This window comes from Tachyglossus aculeatus, chromosome 5, assembly GCF_015852505.1.
Source record: "Tachyglossus aculeatus isolate mTacAcu1 chromosome 5, mTacAcu1.pri, whole genome shotgun sequence".
In the NCBI taxonomy this organism is placed as follows: Eukaryota; Metazoa; Chordata; class Mammalia; order Monotremata; family Tachyglossidae; genus Tachyglossus; species Tachyglossus aculeatus.
In genome coordinates, this window is record NC_052070.1 from 68224990 (window position 1) to 68243466 (window position 18477).

Genomic DNA, 18477 nt, shown 5'->3' on the forward strand with positions numbered 1-18477 from the left:
ATAAAGCCTGGGACTTATAATGGTGACATTTGTTAAGCGCTTACTATGTGCCAAGCACTGTTTTAAGTGCTGGGGGGGTATACAGAGTAGTCAGGTTGTCCCACGTGGGGCTCACAGTCTTAATCCCCATTTTACAGATAAGTAACTGAGGCATGGAGAAGTGACCTGCTCAAAGTCACACAGCGGACAAGTGGGGGAGTCATAATTAGAACCCACAACCTCTGACTCCCAAGCCCGGGCTCTTTCCACTGAGCCAGACTTCTTCTCTGACATTAATTTGGATCATGGGAAACAAAGTGAACAAAGTGTCTTTATTTGACATTACAAAATATTATGCATTGTCACAGTACATAAGGTCTATTCTGGAGAAATGTATGCTCAAACAGGTTTTGGGACAAATTATAATGAAGAAAAGCTGACTTGAACTTATGAAATATAACACTGTGCTTGATTTAAAAAAAACTAATTTTATTTTTTAGAATGGCAAATAAGAAAAAATGAAACTTACCACCGTTGAGCATTTGTCCGTAGTGGTAAACAAGGTCTGTATTTCCTATAAGGTGCGTTCCTAACCATACAATCCACCGACTCCAAAAGGTCAATCATGCTGAGATACTATTCAAATAAAACACAGGTGAATCTTGTTTAAAAACGGATTTATAGACAAATAATTTTATGCTTACCTCCAGAAAGGATCCAATGTCTCCAAATCAGCCAATGGCAACACAATACCATAGACTCCAATTCACCCGGGAATCGCATCTACCAACTTGACTTTCCCAAGCACTTAGTACAGTGCTCCACACACAATAAGCACTCAATAAATAGCACTGATTGATACAGCTTTCTCTACTACTGGCACTACGTATTTCTCTCCTGATCAACCATTGTTGCCTCGGGTGGGTTGCAAATTATCCCAGAAAGCTGCACTGAATAAACTAAAAAGCTACTCAACAAACCATCCTGCCATTGCTCCTACAGCTCTTCCTAACATGCCCAGCTATACGATTCTGAGCACGGAAAATCAAGATGGTTTTTCCAGCAAACCAGTCATTGCAAGGTTTTGTCCCAGGGGGAGGAAAATCCTCCATTCCCTGTTCAGACATTGTAAAGGAATTTTGGGGGGTTTCAGGACACTCCTTGGTAGTCAAGCTGTTTGCCGGCAAGCACAATTTAAGGATTAGACTGCATAGGGTCAAAAGGGAGAACAAGTGCAGGAAGTGAGTGTACTAATCAATGGTATTAAGGGCTTACTGTGTGCTCTGCACATAGGACTGAACACTTGGAAGACAATGATCCAACAGAGTTTGAAGATACGTTCCCTCCCCACAACAAGCTTAAAATCTAGAGTGTATAAAGTCTGTTCAAGAAGTTTCAACCTACTGATGATGAAGAGGGACAGGAATGGGAAGAGGAAGATGGGTATGATGGATTGCTTTTAGTATGAAGGCAAGCAGTAAGAAGCCAGGAGAGAGGAAAAGCTAAAAGGGAGGACAGAAGACAAGAGAAGTTAGGAGGGTGAGAGCAAGTATTTGAGAAAGGAGATAGAGGCCACAGAAAAAAATTGAGGGTTTAGACATTTTAATAGCACTTGGGAGACCTCCTCACGGGAGACAGCTAGAAAGGAAAATTACATGACTATCTGGGAGCAGGAGAGCGTTGAGGCAGGTGGCCTTTATGGAATAGCTTCTATTTTATTTATTAGCAAAGTCTTCTGGGATTAGAAAGATAGACCTGGGGGTTCAGGAAAAAATTTTTATACACCTAGAATTGTCAGTGGGAACAGGACTTTTACTTAGCAAATAGAAGGGCAGAGTCAGAGCAAGCCTCCCTATGGCAAATGTGCAGGGGCCATATGAGTAAATAATAATAATAATTATGGTATTTGTTAAGCGCTTATGTGTCTAGCACTGTACTAAACACTGGGATAGATACAAGATAATCAGGTCAGACACAATATCTGTCTCATTTGAGGCTTGCAATCTAAGGGACGAGGGAAAAAGGGTACTAAATCCCCATTCTGCAGATGAGGCAACTGAGACACAGAGAAGCTACATGACTTGTCCAAGGTTGACTTGGCCACAGCCCTCTGCTTTCTAACAAGGCCCACTTGCAAGATCCCCATAACAGTCTTCTGGCTAAGGCCAGGAATGTAAGACCAGCCCAGACAATCATTCTAAGGAGCAAAGAGTTTAATAATTAACATTTTCAGATGTTCACACTACTAAAACTTAAGCCCAAGGATACTCGCCCCAGCCCCACAGCAAATACATATGTTATATATATTTCCATATATATATCCATATGCTCTACTATTTCCCCTGTACATAATGTATTTTTTGATGTCTGCTTCCCCCTGGAGACTGGTTAGCTCCCTATGGACAGAGATCACATCTAACTAAGCCTGTTATACTGCACTTTCCCAAGTGCTTAGCATAGTGTTCTGCAGTCGATCACATTTATTGAGCTCTTACTGTGTGCAGATCACTGTAATAATAATGGCATTTATTAAGCACTTACTATGTGCCAAGCACTGTTCTAAGCACTGGGGAGATTACAAGGTGATCAGGTTGTCCCACATGGGGATCACAGTCTTAATCCCCATTTTACAGATGAGGTCACTGAGGCACAGAGAAGTTAAGTGACTTGCCCAAATTCACACAGCTGACAAGTGGCGGAGCTGGGATTTGAACCCATGACCTCTGACTCCAAAGCCCGGGCTCTTTCCACTGAGCCCCGCTGCTTCTCTGTACACTGTACACTAAGTGCTTGGGAGAGTACAATATAACAGAGTTGGAGACACATTCCCTGCCCACAAGGAGCTTACAGCCTAGAAGCAGTGGACACTCTATAAAGCAATCAATTAATAGTATTTATTGAATCCTTACTATGTGCAGAACATTACACTAAGCGTTTGAGAGAGTACAATACAACAGAATTGGCAGACTCATTCCCAACCCATAATGTGTTTACAGTCTAGATGACTGTTCCCCTTCCTTCCTCTCCCCCTCGTCCCCCTCGCCATCCCCCCCATCTTACCTCCTTCCCTTCCCCACAGCACCTGTATATATGTATATATGTTTGTACATATTTATTACTCTACTTATTTATTTATTTTGCTTGTACATATCTATTCTATTTATTTTATTTTGTTAGTATGTTTGGTTTTGTTCTCTGTCTCCCCCTTTCTGACTGCGAGCCCACTGTTGGGTAGGGACTGTCTCTATCTGTTGCCAACTTGTACTTCCCAAGTGCTTAGTACAGTGCTCTGCACACAGTAAGCGCTCAATAAATACAATTGATTGATTGATTCCACTGATTGACTGAATAAAACAATCTAGTCACAATTCAAGACCCATCAACAATGGGAAACAGTGTGACCTAGCAGAACGAGCATAGGCTTGGGAGCCCAAGGACCCGGGTTCTAATCCAGCTCTATCATTTGTCTGCTCTGTGACCTCAGGCAAGTCACTTAATTTCTCTGTGCCTCAGTTGCCTCAAATGATAAACTGAGATTCAGTGCTACTTCCTCCTACTTGCCCTGTGAGCTCCATGTGGGACAGGGTCCGTGTCCAACCTGATCATCTTGTTACCCCAATGTTCAGTACAGTGCTTGCCTTATAGTAAGCGCTTAAAAGGTACCGTTAAAAAATGGGGAACTACAAAAATTATTGCATTAGCCCTGTGCGTAAAATTTTCCAATTATCTAAAAAGAGAGCAGAAAGAATAGGTGGGCCTTAAGTTTGTTTTATTATTTTTGTTTGTAAAGGAAAAAGCAAAACCTCACCCATCTTCATGCTGAATATAAATGGTCAACAGCATTTATTCATTCATTGCTATTTACTGAGCCATTTACATGGTAAGCATTGTACTAAATAAGCGAAACAGGACAAATTCCAAAACACATCTGAAGTTTAAAAATAGACATCGCCATCTTACCTGGGGCTTAGTCAGCTCAATGGCAATATTCTGCACTTCTATATTCCAATCGAGTTTAGGATCTTTGAACTCCATTTCCGCATGGGGGTTTATGTAAAGCTTTGCAGAGGCTGATATCGGCCTGAAAACTTGTAAAATACAAAACTCTGTAAGACACTTTGTTGTACTGCATGCTTCAAGAAATCCTGGCACAAATAAAATAGTAAATAGCATTTTTAAAAATCAGTAAATTATTTACAATTGATATTTAGAAATTAGATTTGTCAAAAATATGTCCAAAAAAAATAGAAACACTAAAAACTATGTGAAATACAAGGGACCTGTGACCAAATAACCTTGTGAGAACACAGCATGAATGAAGCCAAGTGTGAAATGGGTGGGAGAGAAGAGTCATAAATGTGTAGGTTGAACAAGAACAGCAGCACAAAAGAATCATTTCTAAAATGTTTAACAGAAGGATGAAGATATGGTAGAACAAATAAACCATTAGTTTTGAAAGAAGATATAAATGAACTGAAGCCAAACGGAACCAAGAAATCTGATGCTCCAAGAGTACCCTGATTTACACATTTGTTTTAGAGAACTAATAATGACTTTAGTGATGACGACTCTGACGCTAGGATCTAATCATGCATGCATGGACATATGCAGAGTTGAATGAGAAAAGTGATATAGCCTCGTGGAAAGAGCACATGCCTTAGAGTTAGGGGACCTGAGTTCTAATTCCAGCTCTGCCACTTGCCTACTGCATGACCTGGGCAAGTCACTTAACTTCTCTGTGCCTCAGATTCCCTCATCTGCAAAACAGGGATCAAATGAGCCGTGAGCCCCATGTGGGACCTGATTATCTAGCATTTACCCCAGCGTTTACTACAGCGTTTGATGTAGAGTAAGCACCTAATACCATAATTATAATAGGTGAGCACTACAAAGCAATTTTCCAAGAGTTCAGTCCCTATATAAGAAGAGAACTGGTGTGTTCGTGCAGCTAATTATCAGTATAATTAGTCAAACTTTTGAATTTTAGCAACAATTTATTAATATTCTTTTAAAAAGTCATGGTGGTATCTTCGGTTCCTCTCAAAATATAAATAACTGATAAGTCGACTTTGTAAGGCTTTAGTCTTAATAAAAAATAGTAAACAAAAGCATTATTGTGGACATAATGCTGCCTAACTTCTCAGTCCAGAGCAGAAAACAGAGGATCAAGAGTAATCAAAGACAGTAAACTTTTATTACCATGCCTGTAGTTTTTTAAAGTGTTGAAAAGGGACAGGATGAAATTAAGGACAAAATTACAATAAAGACGATTTTTTTTAATAGTTCTTATGACAGCAGAGTTCATTTCAAGTTAAAAAACCTACATCAAGTCGGAAAGACAAATTTCACTATTTTAAGCTCGTGATTATGAAATCGCTAACACTATGAACTAAGGATACTTTTTTATGGTATTTGCTAAGCGCTTACTATGCGCCAGGTATCGTACTAAGTTCTGGGGTAGATACAAGCTAATCAGGTTAGACACAGTCCCTGTCCCACATGGGGCTCACAGTCTCCATCCCCATTTTACGAACGAGGTAACAGGCACAGAGAAGTTAAGTGACTTGCCCAACATCAGACAGCAGGCAACCGGCAAAGCTGTGATTAGAACCCAGGTCCTTTTGACTCTCAGGCCATGCTTCTTCCACCAGGCCATGTTGCTTCTAGATATGAGCTGCATAACTTATTGAACTTCACTCTCCCCTCCTTGCCAGGGCTTCATTTTCTCCCAATCTATACATTCCCCTTTGCCCAAGTTTCTCTCAAGCGAAATGAAGAATGACTACCCATTTTGAGGACTGCACACCTAGCTCTGTCCTGGGGTGGACTTGAGAGGCACCATAAAAGTGCCTCAGAGAGAATCAAAGGCAGAAATGGAGGGAAATGGAAAAAATAACCCCATAAATTCTTGCCTATTGTGTTCTCTAGCCCCTCCTTCACTACTTGCTCCATAGCATTCAAACACCTCCCCTCCCTCGGTAATAATAATAATGATGATGGCATTTATTAAGCGCTTACTATGTGCAAAGCACTGTTCTAAGCACTGGGGGGGATACAAGGTGATCAGGTTGTCCCATGTGGGGCTCACAGTCAATCCCCATTTTACAGATGAGGGAACTGAGGCACAGAGAGAAGTTGTGACTTGCCCAAAATTGCACAGCTGACCATTGGCAGAGCCGGGATTTGAACCCATGACCTCTGACTCCAAAGCCCGGGCTCTTTCCACTGAGCCATGCTGCTTCTCTAGACTGTGAGCTCGGTACATGCATATAAGCATCCGCCTCTTTCACTCTTACATATAATGACTTCTTACATATAATAACGGAGAGGAGAGGGAGAAACAGAGATAGTAGGATGACCCCTAATATGTAATAAGAATGACAAGAATTTAATACAGTGCTTTGCCCACAGTAAGCACTCAAATAAGCACGAGTGAATGAATCTATTCTTCGACTATTAGTCCCACTTCAATCAAGAATTTATGCTGTTTGACTTTACAGCTGTAAATTCAAAGAGAAAGAAAACAAAGTGAAAGTGAAAGAAAGAAAAGTAAAAGAAAGAAAACAAAATGCTTCATTAAATTGAATTTCTGAGGTCAGATGGGGTCTGTTTTTCATTCCAGATATTCTCTGATTGTGGGGGACGGGGGAGAACTTAATAATAAAGAGCCACACTTATCTTCCTTTGACATGAAGTAAACTTACTGTATTGATAGTTTGGTGATTCACTGCTACTGGATGGGATTTCGCTTTTCAGTTGGCTCTACCAAAATAATAACATTTGAAATTACAACAAATTAATGACATTAATAAAAGAGAAGGCAAGGTAAACATAATACTTTTTAATCTTCTGAACAGTCACAAAGCATGTCTCAATCATGCAGTTTAAAGGGTAAGAACTATTAACAGAGACAACTATGAGCCCACTGTTGGGAAGGGACCATCTCTATATGTTGCCAACTTGTACTTCCCAAGCGCTTAGTACAGTGCTCTGCACACAGTAAGTGCTCAATAAATACAATTGAATGAATGAATGAATGAGCTATTTCAGCTTTCACTCCCATCTTCCTTGTGAACCCAACAATCTAAATAGAAAAGAACCAAGTGCAAGGAATCTTGGTTTATGCAATAGCCTTATGAGTACGGGGTTTTATGGAAGAAATTAAATTTTTAAGATTCATAACCAGTAAAATATGGCGTGGCAGCATGGACTGAAAGCACAGAGGACTGGTCTCTATTCCCAGTTCTGCCACTTCCTTGCAGGTGTTAACTTAGATATGTCACTGAACTCTCGTTGCCTCTGTTTCCCCATCTACAAAATAGGGATTTTATATCTAAGCAGATTTCCTCTACGCAGATGATTCCCAAATCTACATCTCCAGCTATGATCTCTCTCTGTCCTGCAGTCTTGCATTTCCTCCTGCCTTCAGAATATCTCCACTTGGATGTCCTGCCGTCACCTCAAACTTCATATATCCGAAACAGAACTCCTCATCTTCCCACCCAATCCATGTCCTTCCCTGGCATTTTCATCACTGTAGACAGCACCACCATCCTTCCGGTCTCACAGGCCTGTAACCTTGCATTATCCTTGTCTCCTCTCTCATTCAACCCACATGTTCAATCTATCACTAAATCCGGTCAGTTCAACCTTCACAACCTCACTAAACTCCACCCTTTCTTCTCCATCCAGACTGCTACCAGGTTAATCCAAGCACTTGATTCCACCATGATTACCGTATCAACCTCCTTGCTGACCTCCCTGCCTCCTGTCTCTCCCCACTCCAATCCCTACTTCATTCTGCCCACTGGATCTTTTCTCTACAAAACATTCAGTCCACATTTCCACACTCTTCAAGAACCTCCAGTGGTTGTTCATCCACCACATCATCAAACTCCTTACCCTTGGCTTTAAAGCATTCAATCATTTGAGACCCCTCCTATCTCACCTTGCTACTCTCCTACTACAACTAAGCCCACACATTTCACTCCTCTAAATACCAACTTACTCACTGTACCTCAATCTCATCTATCTCGTCTCCAACCTCTACCCCACATCCTACATCTGGTCTGGAATACCCTTCCGTCTTCATATTCAAAGACAATTACTCTCCCCACCTTCAAAGTCTTATTGAAGGCATATCTCCTCCAAAGGGCCTTCCCTGACTAAACTCTTTTCTCTTTTTCTCCCACTCCCTTCAGCATCATCCTGACTTGCTGCTTTTATTCACCACCACCACCCCAGGCCCACAGCACTTAGGTACATATCCGTAATTTTTTTTATTTATTCTGTCTTTCCTTCTAGACTGCAAGCTGGATGTGGGCACAGAATATGTCTGCTATATTTTGTGCTGAACTGTCCCATGTGCTCTGCGCACAGTAAGCACTCAATAAATACAGTTGTTGGATTGATTGGGATAAAACAGCTATTCTTCCTCTCTAGGGAAGTATGATGGCCTAGTGGAAAGGGCACAGGCCTGGGAATCAGAGGGCCTTGGTTCTAATCTCAGCACTGTCACTTGTCTGTTGTGTGACCTTGGGCAAGTCACTTCACTTTTCTGTGCCTCAGTTACCTCATCTCTAAAATGAGGATTAAATCATATTCCCTCCTACTAAGACTGTGAACCTCCCTCGGGAAAGAGACTGCATCCAACCTGATTAACTTATATTTATCCCAGCACACAGAACAGTGCTGGACTCATAGTAAGTACTTAATACCATAATTATCATTATTATTATTATTATCACTGGGCTTTGAGATCCATCATTGGCACAGGAGTTATGTCCATGCTTGGCACATAGTAAGCGCTTAACAAATAGCATCATCATCTTGTAGCTATGCTAGACCTTAGCACAGTGCTTAGCAGATACTAAACACTTAATACAATCATTATTAGTTTAGAGTCACTTGAGCCATCAAGACAGTGTTCTCAAAAAATGGGCCTATAACATATGCAGATATTGGACCCAGTTTTAAGATTAACTGTACTTAATCTTTCTGTCCCATAAAGAGATTCTTTGGAGTCTACATATAAAAATAAGACTTTAAAACCAAAATCTTCAGCAGCGTTGTGGCAACAAATGGTAAATGGCTGTGATTTTGAAGTTCTTGTAAAGACCCATTTTTCTTCAGATAGTATGCTGTGGATCTGGATACACCATAAGGAAGAATATGCCACTCCAAATCCCTAAAGCCTGCTCCACTGGATCCACTCCAGAGTCAAGACTAGGACTCCAATTCCTTCCTTACCAAGGCTGGGCTAAATAGTAAGGAGATGAGCAAGTCGTGCCCTCCGAAACTTGCAACATAATGAGAAGTAATTGCACTACGGAGTCAATACCCTAAACAAATTAACCTCACTCATTTCCCAGTCCTTATGCTTTGCTACTCCAGTATGAACCTACTTACTGTACACCTCTATCTCATCTTTTCGCTATTGATCTTTCTTCAAGTAGTAATAATAATTATGATATTTGTTAAGCGCTTAGTATGTGTCTGGCACTGTACTAAGCACCGGGGTGGATACACACAAATCTGTTGGACACAGTCCCTGTCCCACATGGGGCTCACAGTCTCAGTCCTCATTTTACAGGTGAGGTAACTGAGGCACAGAGAAGTGAAGTGACTTGTACAAGGTCACACAGCAGACAAGTGGCAGAGTCGGAATTAGAACCTGTGACATTCTGACTCCCAAGCCTGTGCTCAATTCACTACTCCTGTCCCTTTCATATCTGACAAACCACCACCCTCCCCATGTTCAAATCCATACTGTAATCGTATTTCCTCCAGGAACTCTTCCCAGACTAACCTCTCATTTCCCCATTCTGTTCACCTTCCCTTCTGTCACCTAGTCACTTGGGCCTACACACTTTAAGCACTCTGATACTCAACCACAGCCTCAGAGCATAGATGTACACATCCTTATACTTTCCTTATTTGTAATTTATTTTAACATCTGTCTCCACCATGAGATTTAAACTCTTTGAGGGCAGGAACCACGTCTACCAATTCAACTGTACTGTATGTACTCTCCCAAGCGCTTCATACAGAACTTGGCACACAGTAAGTCCCGGAATACAACTGATTGAAGAGTATCATATCTAGATACAGAAAGATTAGACTGAATTACCAATATCTGTTCCCTTGATCCCTGGTAGCACATGTTGCAGTTAACGTTCCAATATACACTGAGACTATCAAGACGAATAAGCTACAGGAGAAAAAACATAAAAAATAAAATAAAGAAGTAGAATGCATCCTTTAAACCTCTCATTTACAAAGTATCTTAGTCTGCTCGATAAGGTTATAATATAGAAGACTGTTAAGGACTTCTTTGATCGAAATTTGTTTGAAATTAAATGGAAAACAAATTGCTTATTAGTCAGTAATGGTAAAGATCACATATTACCTCAATATCATCATAACATCAATATGCCTTCTAGTGAACGCCAAAAAACATATCTATGTTCAGTTTCCAGATAAAAGAATAGAGATGCTAAGTACATTACCTTGTATATGATTTTTGCCGCTTCATTTAAAATGCAAGGTGTCCAGTTTTCATTGGCAGTCTGAATTGAGAGAGAGAGAAAAAAAAAACAATTAAACCCCAAAAATTTATAATGCTGGAATGGGTAAATTTGAAGTGAATGGATTCCACGGGAAACGAAATTTATTTCAGCACTCTTTTGCTTAAATATTCTACTTTTATTGGAATAACTAAGAGTGCTAACTGGGGAGTCACTATACCAGTTTATTTTTAAATGTCTTCCTATAAACATTTACTTTCCCCATACGAATCAAAATCCAGAGAAGAAATAAAAGTAGCAATTAAACCCCAAAAATTCATAATGCTGGAATGGATAAATTATTTGGAGTGAATGGATTCCATGGGGAACTAAATTTCCTCTATAGCTATTTTGCTTAATATTCCATTTTATTGAGCTGATTTAGAGTGGTAACTGGGGAATCCCTTTAACACTTCATTTTTAAATGCCCTTCTATAAACAATTACTTTCTTTTTATGAATCAAAGTTCAGAATTAAAAATTCTACACCTTACAAATGATTTTAACAACTACCCAGAGAGCCTCTTAAAGAATTAAAAATGACTTATGACTTCATGTCAACCTGATTTAACAAGCCTTTGGTTCTGTGTACATGTATGTGTTCCACAAAACAACCACTACAGTCTTCTTAAAATTACATTCCAGGTCTTTCTTTCAAAATGTACTGGTAGTTTTTCAGCGTAATTAATCAAACTAGCTTCACTCCCTTTCTGTAAAAACATCTAATTTTGCAATCAGGCGATTACTAGTCAAAGCAAATATTTTATTTTTAAATACATCTTATTTCACCTGTTCATTATCCAATTACAGACAAACCCGGCAACAACACAGCTGTTTATTCTCAATCTGGGGGGGCTATCTGACATATAAATGGATATAACGTGTGGTTAACCAGGCAACAATATGAGCATTAGAGCAGCAACAAGATTCCCACAGACACAGCCAGACAAAAGCGCACAGGCTTGGGAGTAAGAGGACGTGTCTGCTATGTGGCCTTGGGCAAGTCACTTAACTTCTCTGTGCCTCAGTTCCCTCATCTGTAAAATGGAGATTAAGATTGTGACAGGGACTGTGTCCAACTTAATTACCTTGTATTTACCCCAGTGCTTAGTCCCATGCTTGGCACATAGTAAGTGCTTAATACCACAATTATTATTATTAGAAGAAACCAGGGATCTATACAACACGCTACTGAACAGCCCACCCAACCATTCAACGTTGGCTATAATTGATCCCAGTGACCACAAAATGATTGATACCTTACAAGTACCACAAAATGATCAACATCTCAATTTGCAATAAATCAAATTACCAATAAGCTCAGTTCCCCCAGAGTCATTCCAATTGAGAGAGGCCGTTTTGGATCTGTGATCTGTCAATAAAATATAAATATATACATGTATAATGAAATGTACTATTAAAGAATTTACATTTTCACGTAGTTTCTGGTTGCTATAAAATATAAAAGACCATAAAATATTTGATTATTGAGCTATTACTCTAGACTGTGGGCTCCCCCAATAGACTTCCCCACGGCACTTATGTATATAGCCATAATTTATTTATATAGATGTCTTTCTCCCTCTCTAGACTGTAAACTCATTGTGGGCTGGGGACACATCTACCAACTCTGTTATATTGTACTCTCTCCAGCGCTTAGTACAGTCAGTGCTTTGCACCCAGTAAGCGCTAAGCAAATATGATTGATTGACTGATTGCAATCTCCCTGTGGGTGAGGATGGTGTCTACCACATCGATTGTATTGTACACCCCCAAGTGCTTAGTATGGTGCAAATAGTGAGCACTTAATAAATACCCTTGATTGACTGACTAATAAAAGGTAATAAAAAATCAAATTTGAAGAGCAGACTGCTCTCAAAATCCAAAAATTTTATTGAGAGGCACACTAATCAGTAAATTCTGTACCGTAGATAATGCATTAACAAGCAGGTGCTCATTGTCTATGCTTATCTGACTGCAGTAAGCCTCCATATTTTGAGGATTAATCAACCAGGCCATAAAATTATAAAATTTGTAAAATTTTATAAAATTATAAAAGTTAAGGCATTTGAAAGAATACATTCTCAATGCCATAGAAGATTTGAATTTGCACAGCCAATGTGAACATTTAATGTCAATGCCCAAAACACATCAAATTCATACTAACTCTGTGGAAGACATAATTTCACATTTAAATGGCTTCATCCCATCAATTTTCATTACCCCTGCACAAAGTTACAATTCGAGCATTTGTCAATTTGTTTCCTCTAACTTTAAAATGTACATAAATTTCAACTGTTCATAGTCTAAGAAATGGATTGTTTTCCCCCAAAAGGTAGATGCCAAGTAATTCCAAAAATACTTTTTCTTCATTTAGTCTTACCGAGGATTTGTAGTACTTATTTTCTGTATACAAATGCCTTTTTGGGGTACAAAAAGCTCAATCACTGTACTTGCTATTTGAATGACCTACGAAGTTATACAATATCTTATGATTTAACACTCCTAAGAAAAATGCAATAGATTAAAGCATATCTTTTACTTAGTAAAAAATGCAAAATTAAAACTTACATCGTCTTCATATTTAACATGAATGTCTGTGATTTTGACCTGTACATTTTTTATAACCTGAGTGGCCAACTTTTCCAAAAATGTGTCCTTTTTGGCTTCCTTTGGTTTATCTAATATAAAATAAAAGCACAGTCATTAAACTGTACAACTTTAAGTTTATTCTGACATACAAGACACACAACAGAGGCACACAGTATTTAAGGAGAAATAACATTCTGCAACAATCTTTTAGTTTTGTTCCTTTTGCATTAAATAACCTACTTATAGGATATAAAACTTGTTTAAAAATAATTTTAAAATAGAAGTTTGTTTTCAAATGTTGCCATCTACGGATACGCACTGTTATTTCTATGGATATAACTACAGATATAAAGGAAATATGTGGCAATTACAATATGCACAAGATAGTACATGATGTTAAAAGGCTACATTTACCTACCTTTAGAACGATCATGACCCTTAAAAGGTTTCTTAAAATATTTTTTGTGCTTTTTACGTTTACGTCCTTTTCAATGGAAGCATTTTCATGAGAAAAGGATAAAATGCAAGTTAGCATACTAATTAACTGACAAGAAAAGCCATAAGAGGAAAACAGGACCTCAACTACATCACCCCCTTGACTGCAGATGCTCCTAATAGATGTAGTTGCTATGGCCAGTCTTACTATGACTGCAATATCCAAATCAAATAGGAAAAACAGTCACAGCTAGCTAGCTATTCCTATCACAGAAGTCCCACCTTAATCCCGACAGCTGTGGAGTCAGAGTCCTGATAAGGATTCCTCCCTTATCGAGCTACCCCTTATATATCTAATCTTATCATTTTTTCCAAAAATGTTAGCGACTCACTTAAATTATGAAACTATATAGTTTAATCAATCCCTAAATCTCTAATCCAGAAACTAAATTATCCCAAAGGTTGGTTGGGATAATATATATCCGATCCCAAATGCTTCCCACTGTTTTTGTTTATACTCTAATTTCATTTTAACTGCTATTTCAATCTTTAGCTTTATCAGTTATTCATTCTGCCTGCTGGCATTGTATCATTCCTTTATTTTTCCCTATAGATTCTCTCCCATTTTCTTTGTTTTCAATTCTCTGAAGGTTGCCATTTTATTTGCACAGTTCTGCCTACAAAGCCTTGAGCTCTTTAAGGAAATGTGCTATAAATTCAGCAATACCTAAATAGGTAATTAACGGATGTGCATAACTATTAACTAGCATGAAGCTAGGATGCAATGCATCTTTGGAAGCACAGAAAAAGACAAAGGGACCAAAAGGTTCGTAGCTGAGTTATCTTCAGTAAAATTATTGTCCTCATTTTGTACTGTCTAGTGATACAGACCTAATTTTTTTCAGCATGACAGTTATTCATTAAAAAGGCACCCACAAAAGTGAAGCTGTATTAACCTACCAAGAAAAGCACATAGAGCTACATTTATAAGAAACTGCTTTCCAAACATAAGAAAAAAGACCACATGAACACCTTGACCATTTGAATCATAATTTAAGGTTTAGGGCTAATTCAAGAACGAACATCTGTCTCAACCTAACGGATCTCAAATTAAGAATTAAGAATTTCTGCCACTATATAAGAGTATGACATTTTAAGGAACAATGACTTTTTGAAGAAAAATTTCCTTTTGGTTAAGCCCTCCAGGTAACCAACCTGACCATTTCCTTGGAAGTAATGGGCTTCTTTAGATGAGCATTAAATCTCTTATGGGTTGTTACAAAACGATTTGGCACACTGAAACAGTTTTCTTCCAAAGGATTCTATATTTCTAAAGATACTCTTAAATCTAAAGAACAATTTAGTGACTAAGAGGATTACTCGGCTTCGGTTGAGTAAAATGATTACATTTAGCCAAACACATCACTTTAAACTTAACAAAATGTAGCAAACTCAGATACTCATAGATTTCCATGCTATTAATTGTAAACACATCATGTTTTAATTTTTGATGAGACTCTGAGGCAACCTATTCAATTCTCTGAGGGCCACCCTGAGAGCATCCACCAAAGAAATTTCCAAGTTCTGTCATTCTTTTTGAGTTTGAAATTTCAACTCATGTCATTTAATTACACAGATTACATATAAAGCAATAGAAATTCTAGAAAATGTAAATCTACCAAAACGGTTTGAAAAACCACTATCCCATAAAAGATATATTAGTTTCAAATATGGGATGTCCTAAAGTGTGACCACAAAGCAAAGGAACCTCATTACAACTAGGCATGGCTATGCCGAAATATTACTGCATTTCAAGTAATGTAAATAACCATGCATACCCACCAGGCTTGACATCCTTGTAAACTAAGGTCTCCAAGCCATATATGAACTCCCCTGAATGGGCGCCTTCATCCGCATGGTAGCGAGAATCAAAAGGCAAACTGTTTTAAACACTTTGCAATAAAATGTTTTGTTTTCAATATAAACAGATGTATTACTGTTTTAACAATCAAGTACCATTTCATAAAACAAGTTAGAGTTTCCTGGTTCCCACAGTGACTTTTCCGAGAGGTTATTTTTCTTCCTCCAGTAGCCACTTTGGAATTTTCCAGCTCACTCATTCATTCAATTGTGTTTACTGAGCGCTTACTGTGTGCAGAGCACTGTACTAAGTGCTTGGGAGAGTACAATATAACAATAAATACACATTCCCTGCCCACGATGAGCTTAAAGTCTAGAAGGAGAGAAAGATATTAATAGAAGTAAATAAATTACAGATATGTACATATGTGCTATGGGGCTGGGAGAGGGGATGAATAAAGGGAGCAAGTCAGTGCAACACAGAAGGGAGTGGAAGAAGAGAAAGGGAGGGCTTAACCAGGGAAGGCCTCCTGGAGGAGATGTACCTTCAATAAGGCTTTGAAAATGGGAAGAATAAGTACCTGTTGGATTTGAGGAGAGGGAGGATTCCAGGCCAGAGGCAGGACGTGGGATAGGGGTTGGCAAAAAGATAGATGAGATTGAGGTATGGTGAGAAGGTTGGGGTTAGGGGAGCAAAGTGTGCAGGCTACTGCTCATATCATCCCTCTCCACATCACTCCCTTCTCCATTCAGCTCCACCAAACCGCATCCCTCCCCGCCTTTCAAACTCTACTCTTGGAAGCCAACCGTCCCCTTAACCTTCAGTTATAAATCTATCCATTTAGATTTAGATGTATAAATCTAAATGAATTGCTCTCTTTGGTTTGTATTATTTATAGCTCTCCCTGATGGCATATCTGGTCATTTATGTCAGCTTGTCACTTCCACTAGATTTTAAGTCCCTCAAGGGCCGAAACCACGTCTTTTACTTCCAATGTGTACTACCTACAGTCCTCAAATGGTGCTCTACACAGAGGGGACATAAATGAATGCTACTGATGACAATGAAGATAATGATGACGACAGTGACAGTAAATGACTAGCAAGAATTTAATGTCTCCTCACTTTATTTAAATCAAAACTCTTACACGTGCTCTTTGGGAATGCAAAGTGGCAGCTCATGGATTACAAGAATCAGTTACAGTATTTATATAGTATTTATTATTAAATACACAGAAGCAGCATGGCTCAGTGGAAGGAGCACGGGCTTGGGAGTCAGAGGTCATGGGTTCTAATCCCGACTCCGACACTTGTCAGCTGTGTGATTTTGGGCAAGTCCCTTAACTTCTCAGTGCCTCAGTTACCTCAACTGTAAAATGTGGGATGAAGACTGTGAGCCCCATATAGGACAACCTGATTACCTTGTGTCTACCCCAGCGCTTGGCACACAGTAAGCACTTATCAAATACCATAACTATTATTATTTGTTAAGCGCTTACTCTATGCAAGGCACTGTACTAAGCACTGGGGTAGATATGAGCAAATCAGTTTGGACCCAGTTCCTGTACTATGTGGGGCTCACAGTTTCAATCCCCATTTTACAGATGAGCTAACTGAGGCACAGAGAAGTAAAATGACTTGCCCAAGGTCACACAGAAGATGAGTGGCAGAGCTGGAATTAGAACCCACAACCTTCTGATTCCCAGGCCTGTGCTCTGTCCACTATGCCATGCTGCTTAAGTGTTTACTGTGGAACATACAAGATTATCAGATCTGACCTGATCCCTCTCTCAAAATCCAAGAGCAGGTAATTTATCCCCATTTTACAGGATGAAAAAACTGAGGCCCAGGGAGGTTAGCAAATTTGCCCAACATAACCCAGTAGGCCAGTGACAGAGCTGGGACTGAAACCCACGTTCCCACACTTTCAGTCCATGGCTCTATCCACAAGGGCGTACTGCCTTTATTCTTGTCTCTTTTTTAATTGATGCTAGAAAACTAAACAGAAATTTAGGCTCTGATTCTATTATGAAAGTCATAGATAATTTTTTTAAATGGTGTAATTGTCAAAAAAAACTTTGTTTTCTTAAATTGAAAAACAGGAGAAACATCCTGAATCTCCATCTGCCTTAAAACGATAGAGTCACAGACTCCTAGGTTTAGGTCACACCCATAGGCAAAGTACTACCTGAAAATTGCATTTTAAAATAGATATCCACCACTCAGACTTTTCACTTATTCAGTTTTACCCTCCTTTATGACACCTTGTGGCTGGGATTAATGAGGTTTTATTTTGCCAACCCTGAAAGACTGGTTTCTCCTGAGCAATTTCCTCCAACTTAATATTTGTCTGCATATAAGGGCCAGGCAGCTCTGTACCACTAAAAATCAATATTGGTTCCTTTTAACTTCCTTCAAGGAGTCCTGTCCTTCAGAAAGCACATATTTAAGTCAAAAAGGTCGGGAAAACTTCACTCTGAGCCCACTTTCGTCTTCATCACTACAGCACACATTACGATTACCATATTACAAAAGGAAGCCCACAAGAGCCAAACAAAACAGACGACTTTTCCATCTAAAACCCTGATCATTCGCAGCATATTCCCTCATTTATTCAACGCATGCCTCAGATTTGAGTTGAAAAAATAAATCACACACAAAGACAAGAAGGTCAATGTTAGGTCTGATTTCATCTTTGTATGTCTCTTGCGACTGATTTTTTAAGGTGGAAAGTGTATTTGTTATTCCTGTGACTAAGGAACTCTGGCTCCCCAGCTAAACTGTGATCCTAGAAAACAGGAATCATATCTTATTGTACCCTCCCAAGCACTTAGTACAGTGCTCTGCAAATCAATCGTGCAGAGCACTATATTGAGTGTTTGGGAGAGTACAACGTAACAGTAGAAACGTTCCCCGCCCACAATGAATTTACAGTCTAGTCTGCACACAGTAAGTACTCAAAAATACCACTGATCGATTGATTTTGAGATACAAACCTTCTAAAATGCAGCAAACTCTAATAATTTCTAGGTATTGATAATCAGGTA

The 18477-nt window shown here is 39.1% G+C and overlaps 1 protein-coding gene across 5 annotated transcripts in view; it reads right to left on the minus strand.

Moving 5' to 3' along the window:
- VPS13C (vacuolar protein sorting 13 homolog C) overlaps window positions 1-18477 on the minus strand; it is a 192363-nt gene that overhangs the window by 147033 nt on the left and 26853 nt on the right. For 3 of the 5 annotated variants that reach the window (XM_038746188.1, XM_038746189.1, XM_038746192.1), the window contains exons 6-14: window positions 15413-15475; window positions 13554-13619; window positions 13115-13224; window positions 11856-11915; window positions 10488-10547; window positions 10109-10189; window positions 6684-6741; window positions 3940-4067; window positions 509-615 (exon numbers count right to left, since the gene is read on the minus strand). In XM_038746188.1, coding sequence (XP_038602116.1) covers window positions 509-615; window positions 3940-4067; window positions 6684-6741; window positions 10109-10189; window positions 10488-10547; window positions 11856-11915; window positions 13115-13224; window positions 13554-13619; window positions 15413-15475 — 733 coding nt within the window. The remainder of the gene's footprint in view (window positions 1-508; window positions 616-3939; window positions 4068-6683; window positions 6742-10108; window positions 10190-10487; window positions 10548-11855; window positions 11916-13114; window positions 13225-13553; window positions 13620-15412; window positions 15476-18477) is intronic. The other 2 variants (XM_038746191.1, XM_038746193.1) reach the window with 1 other exon arrangement.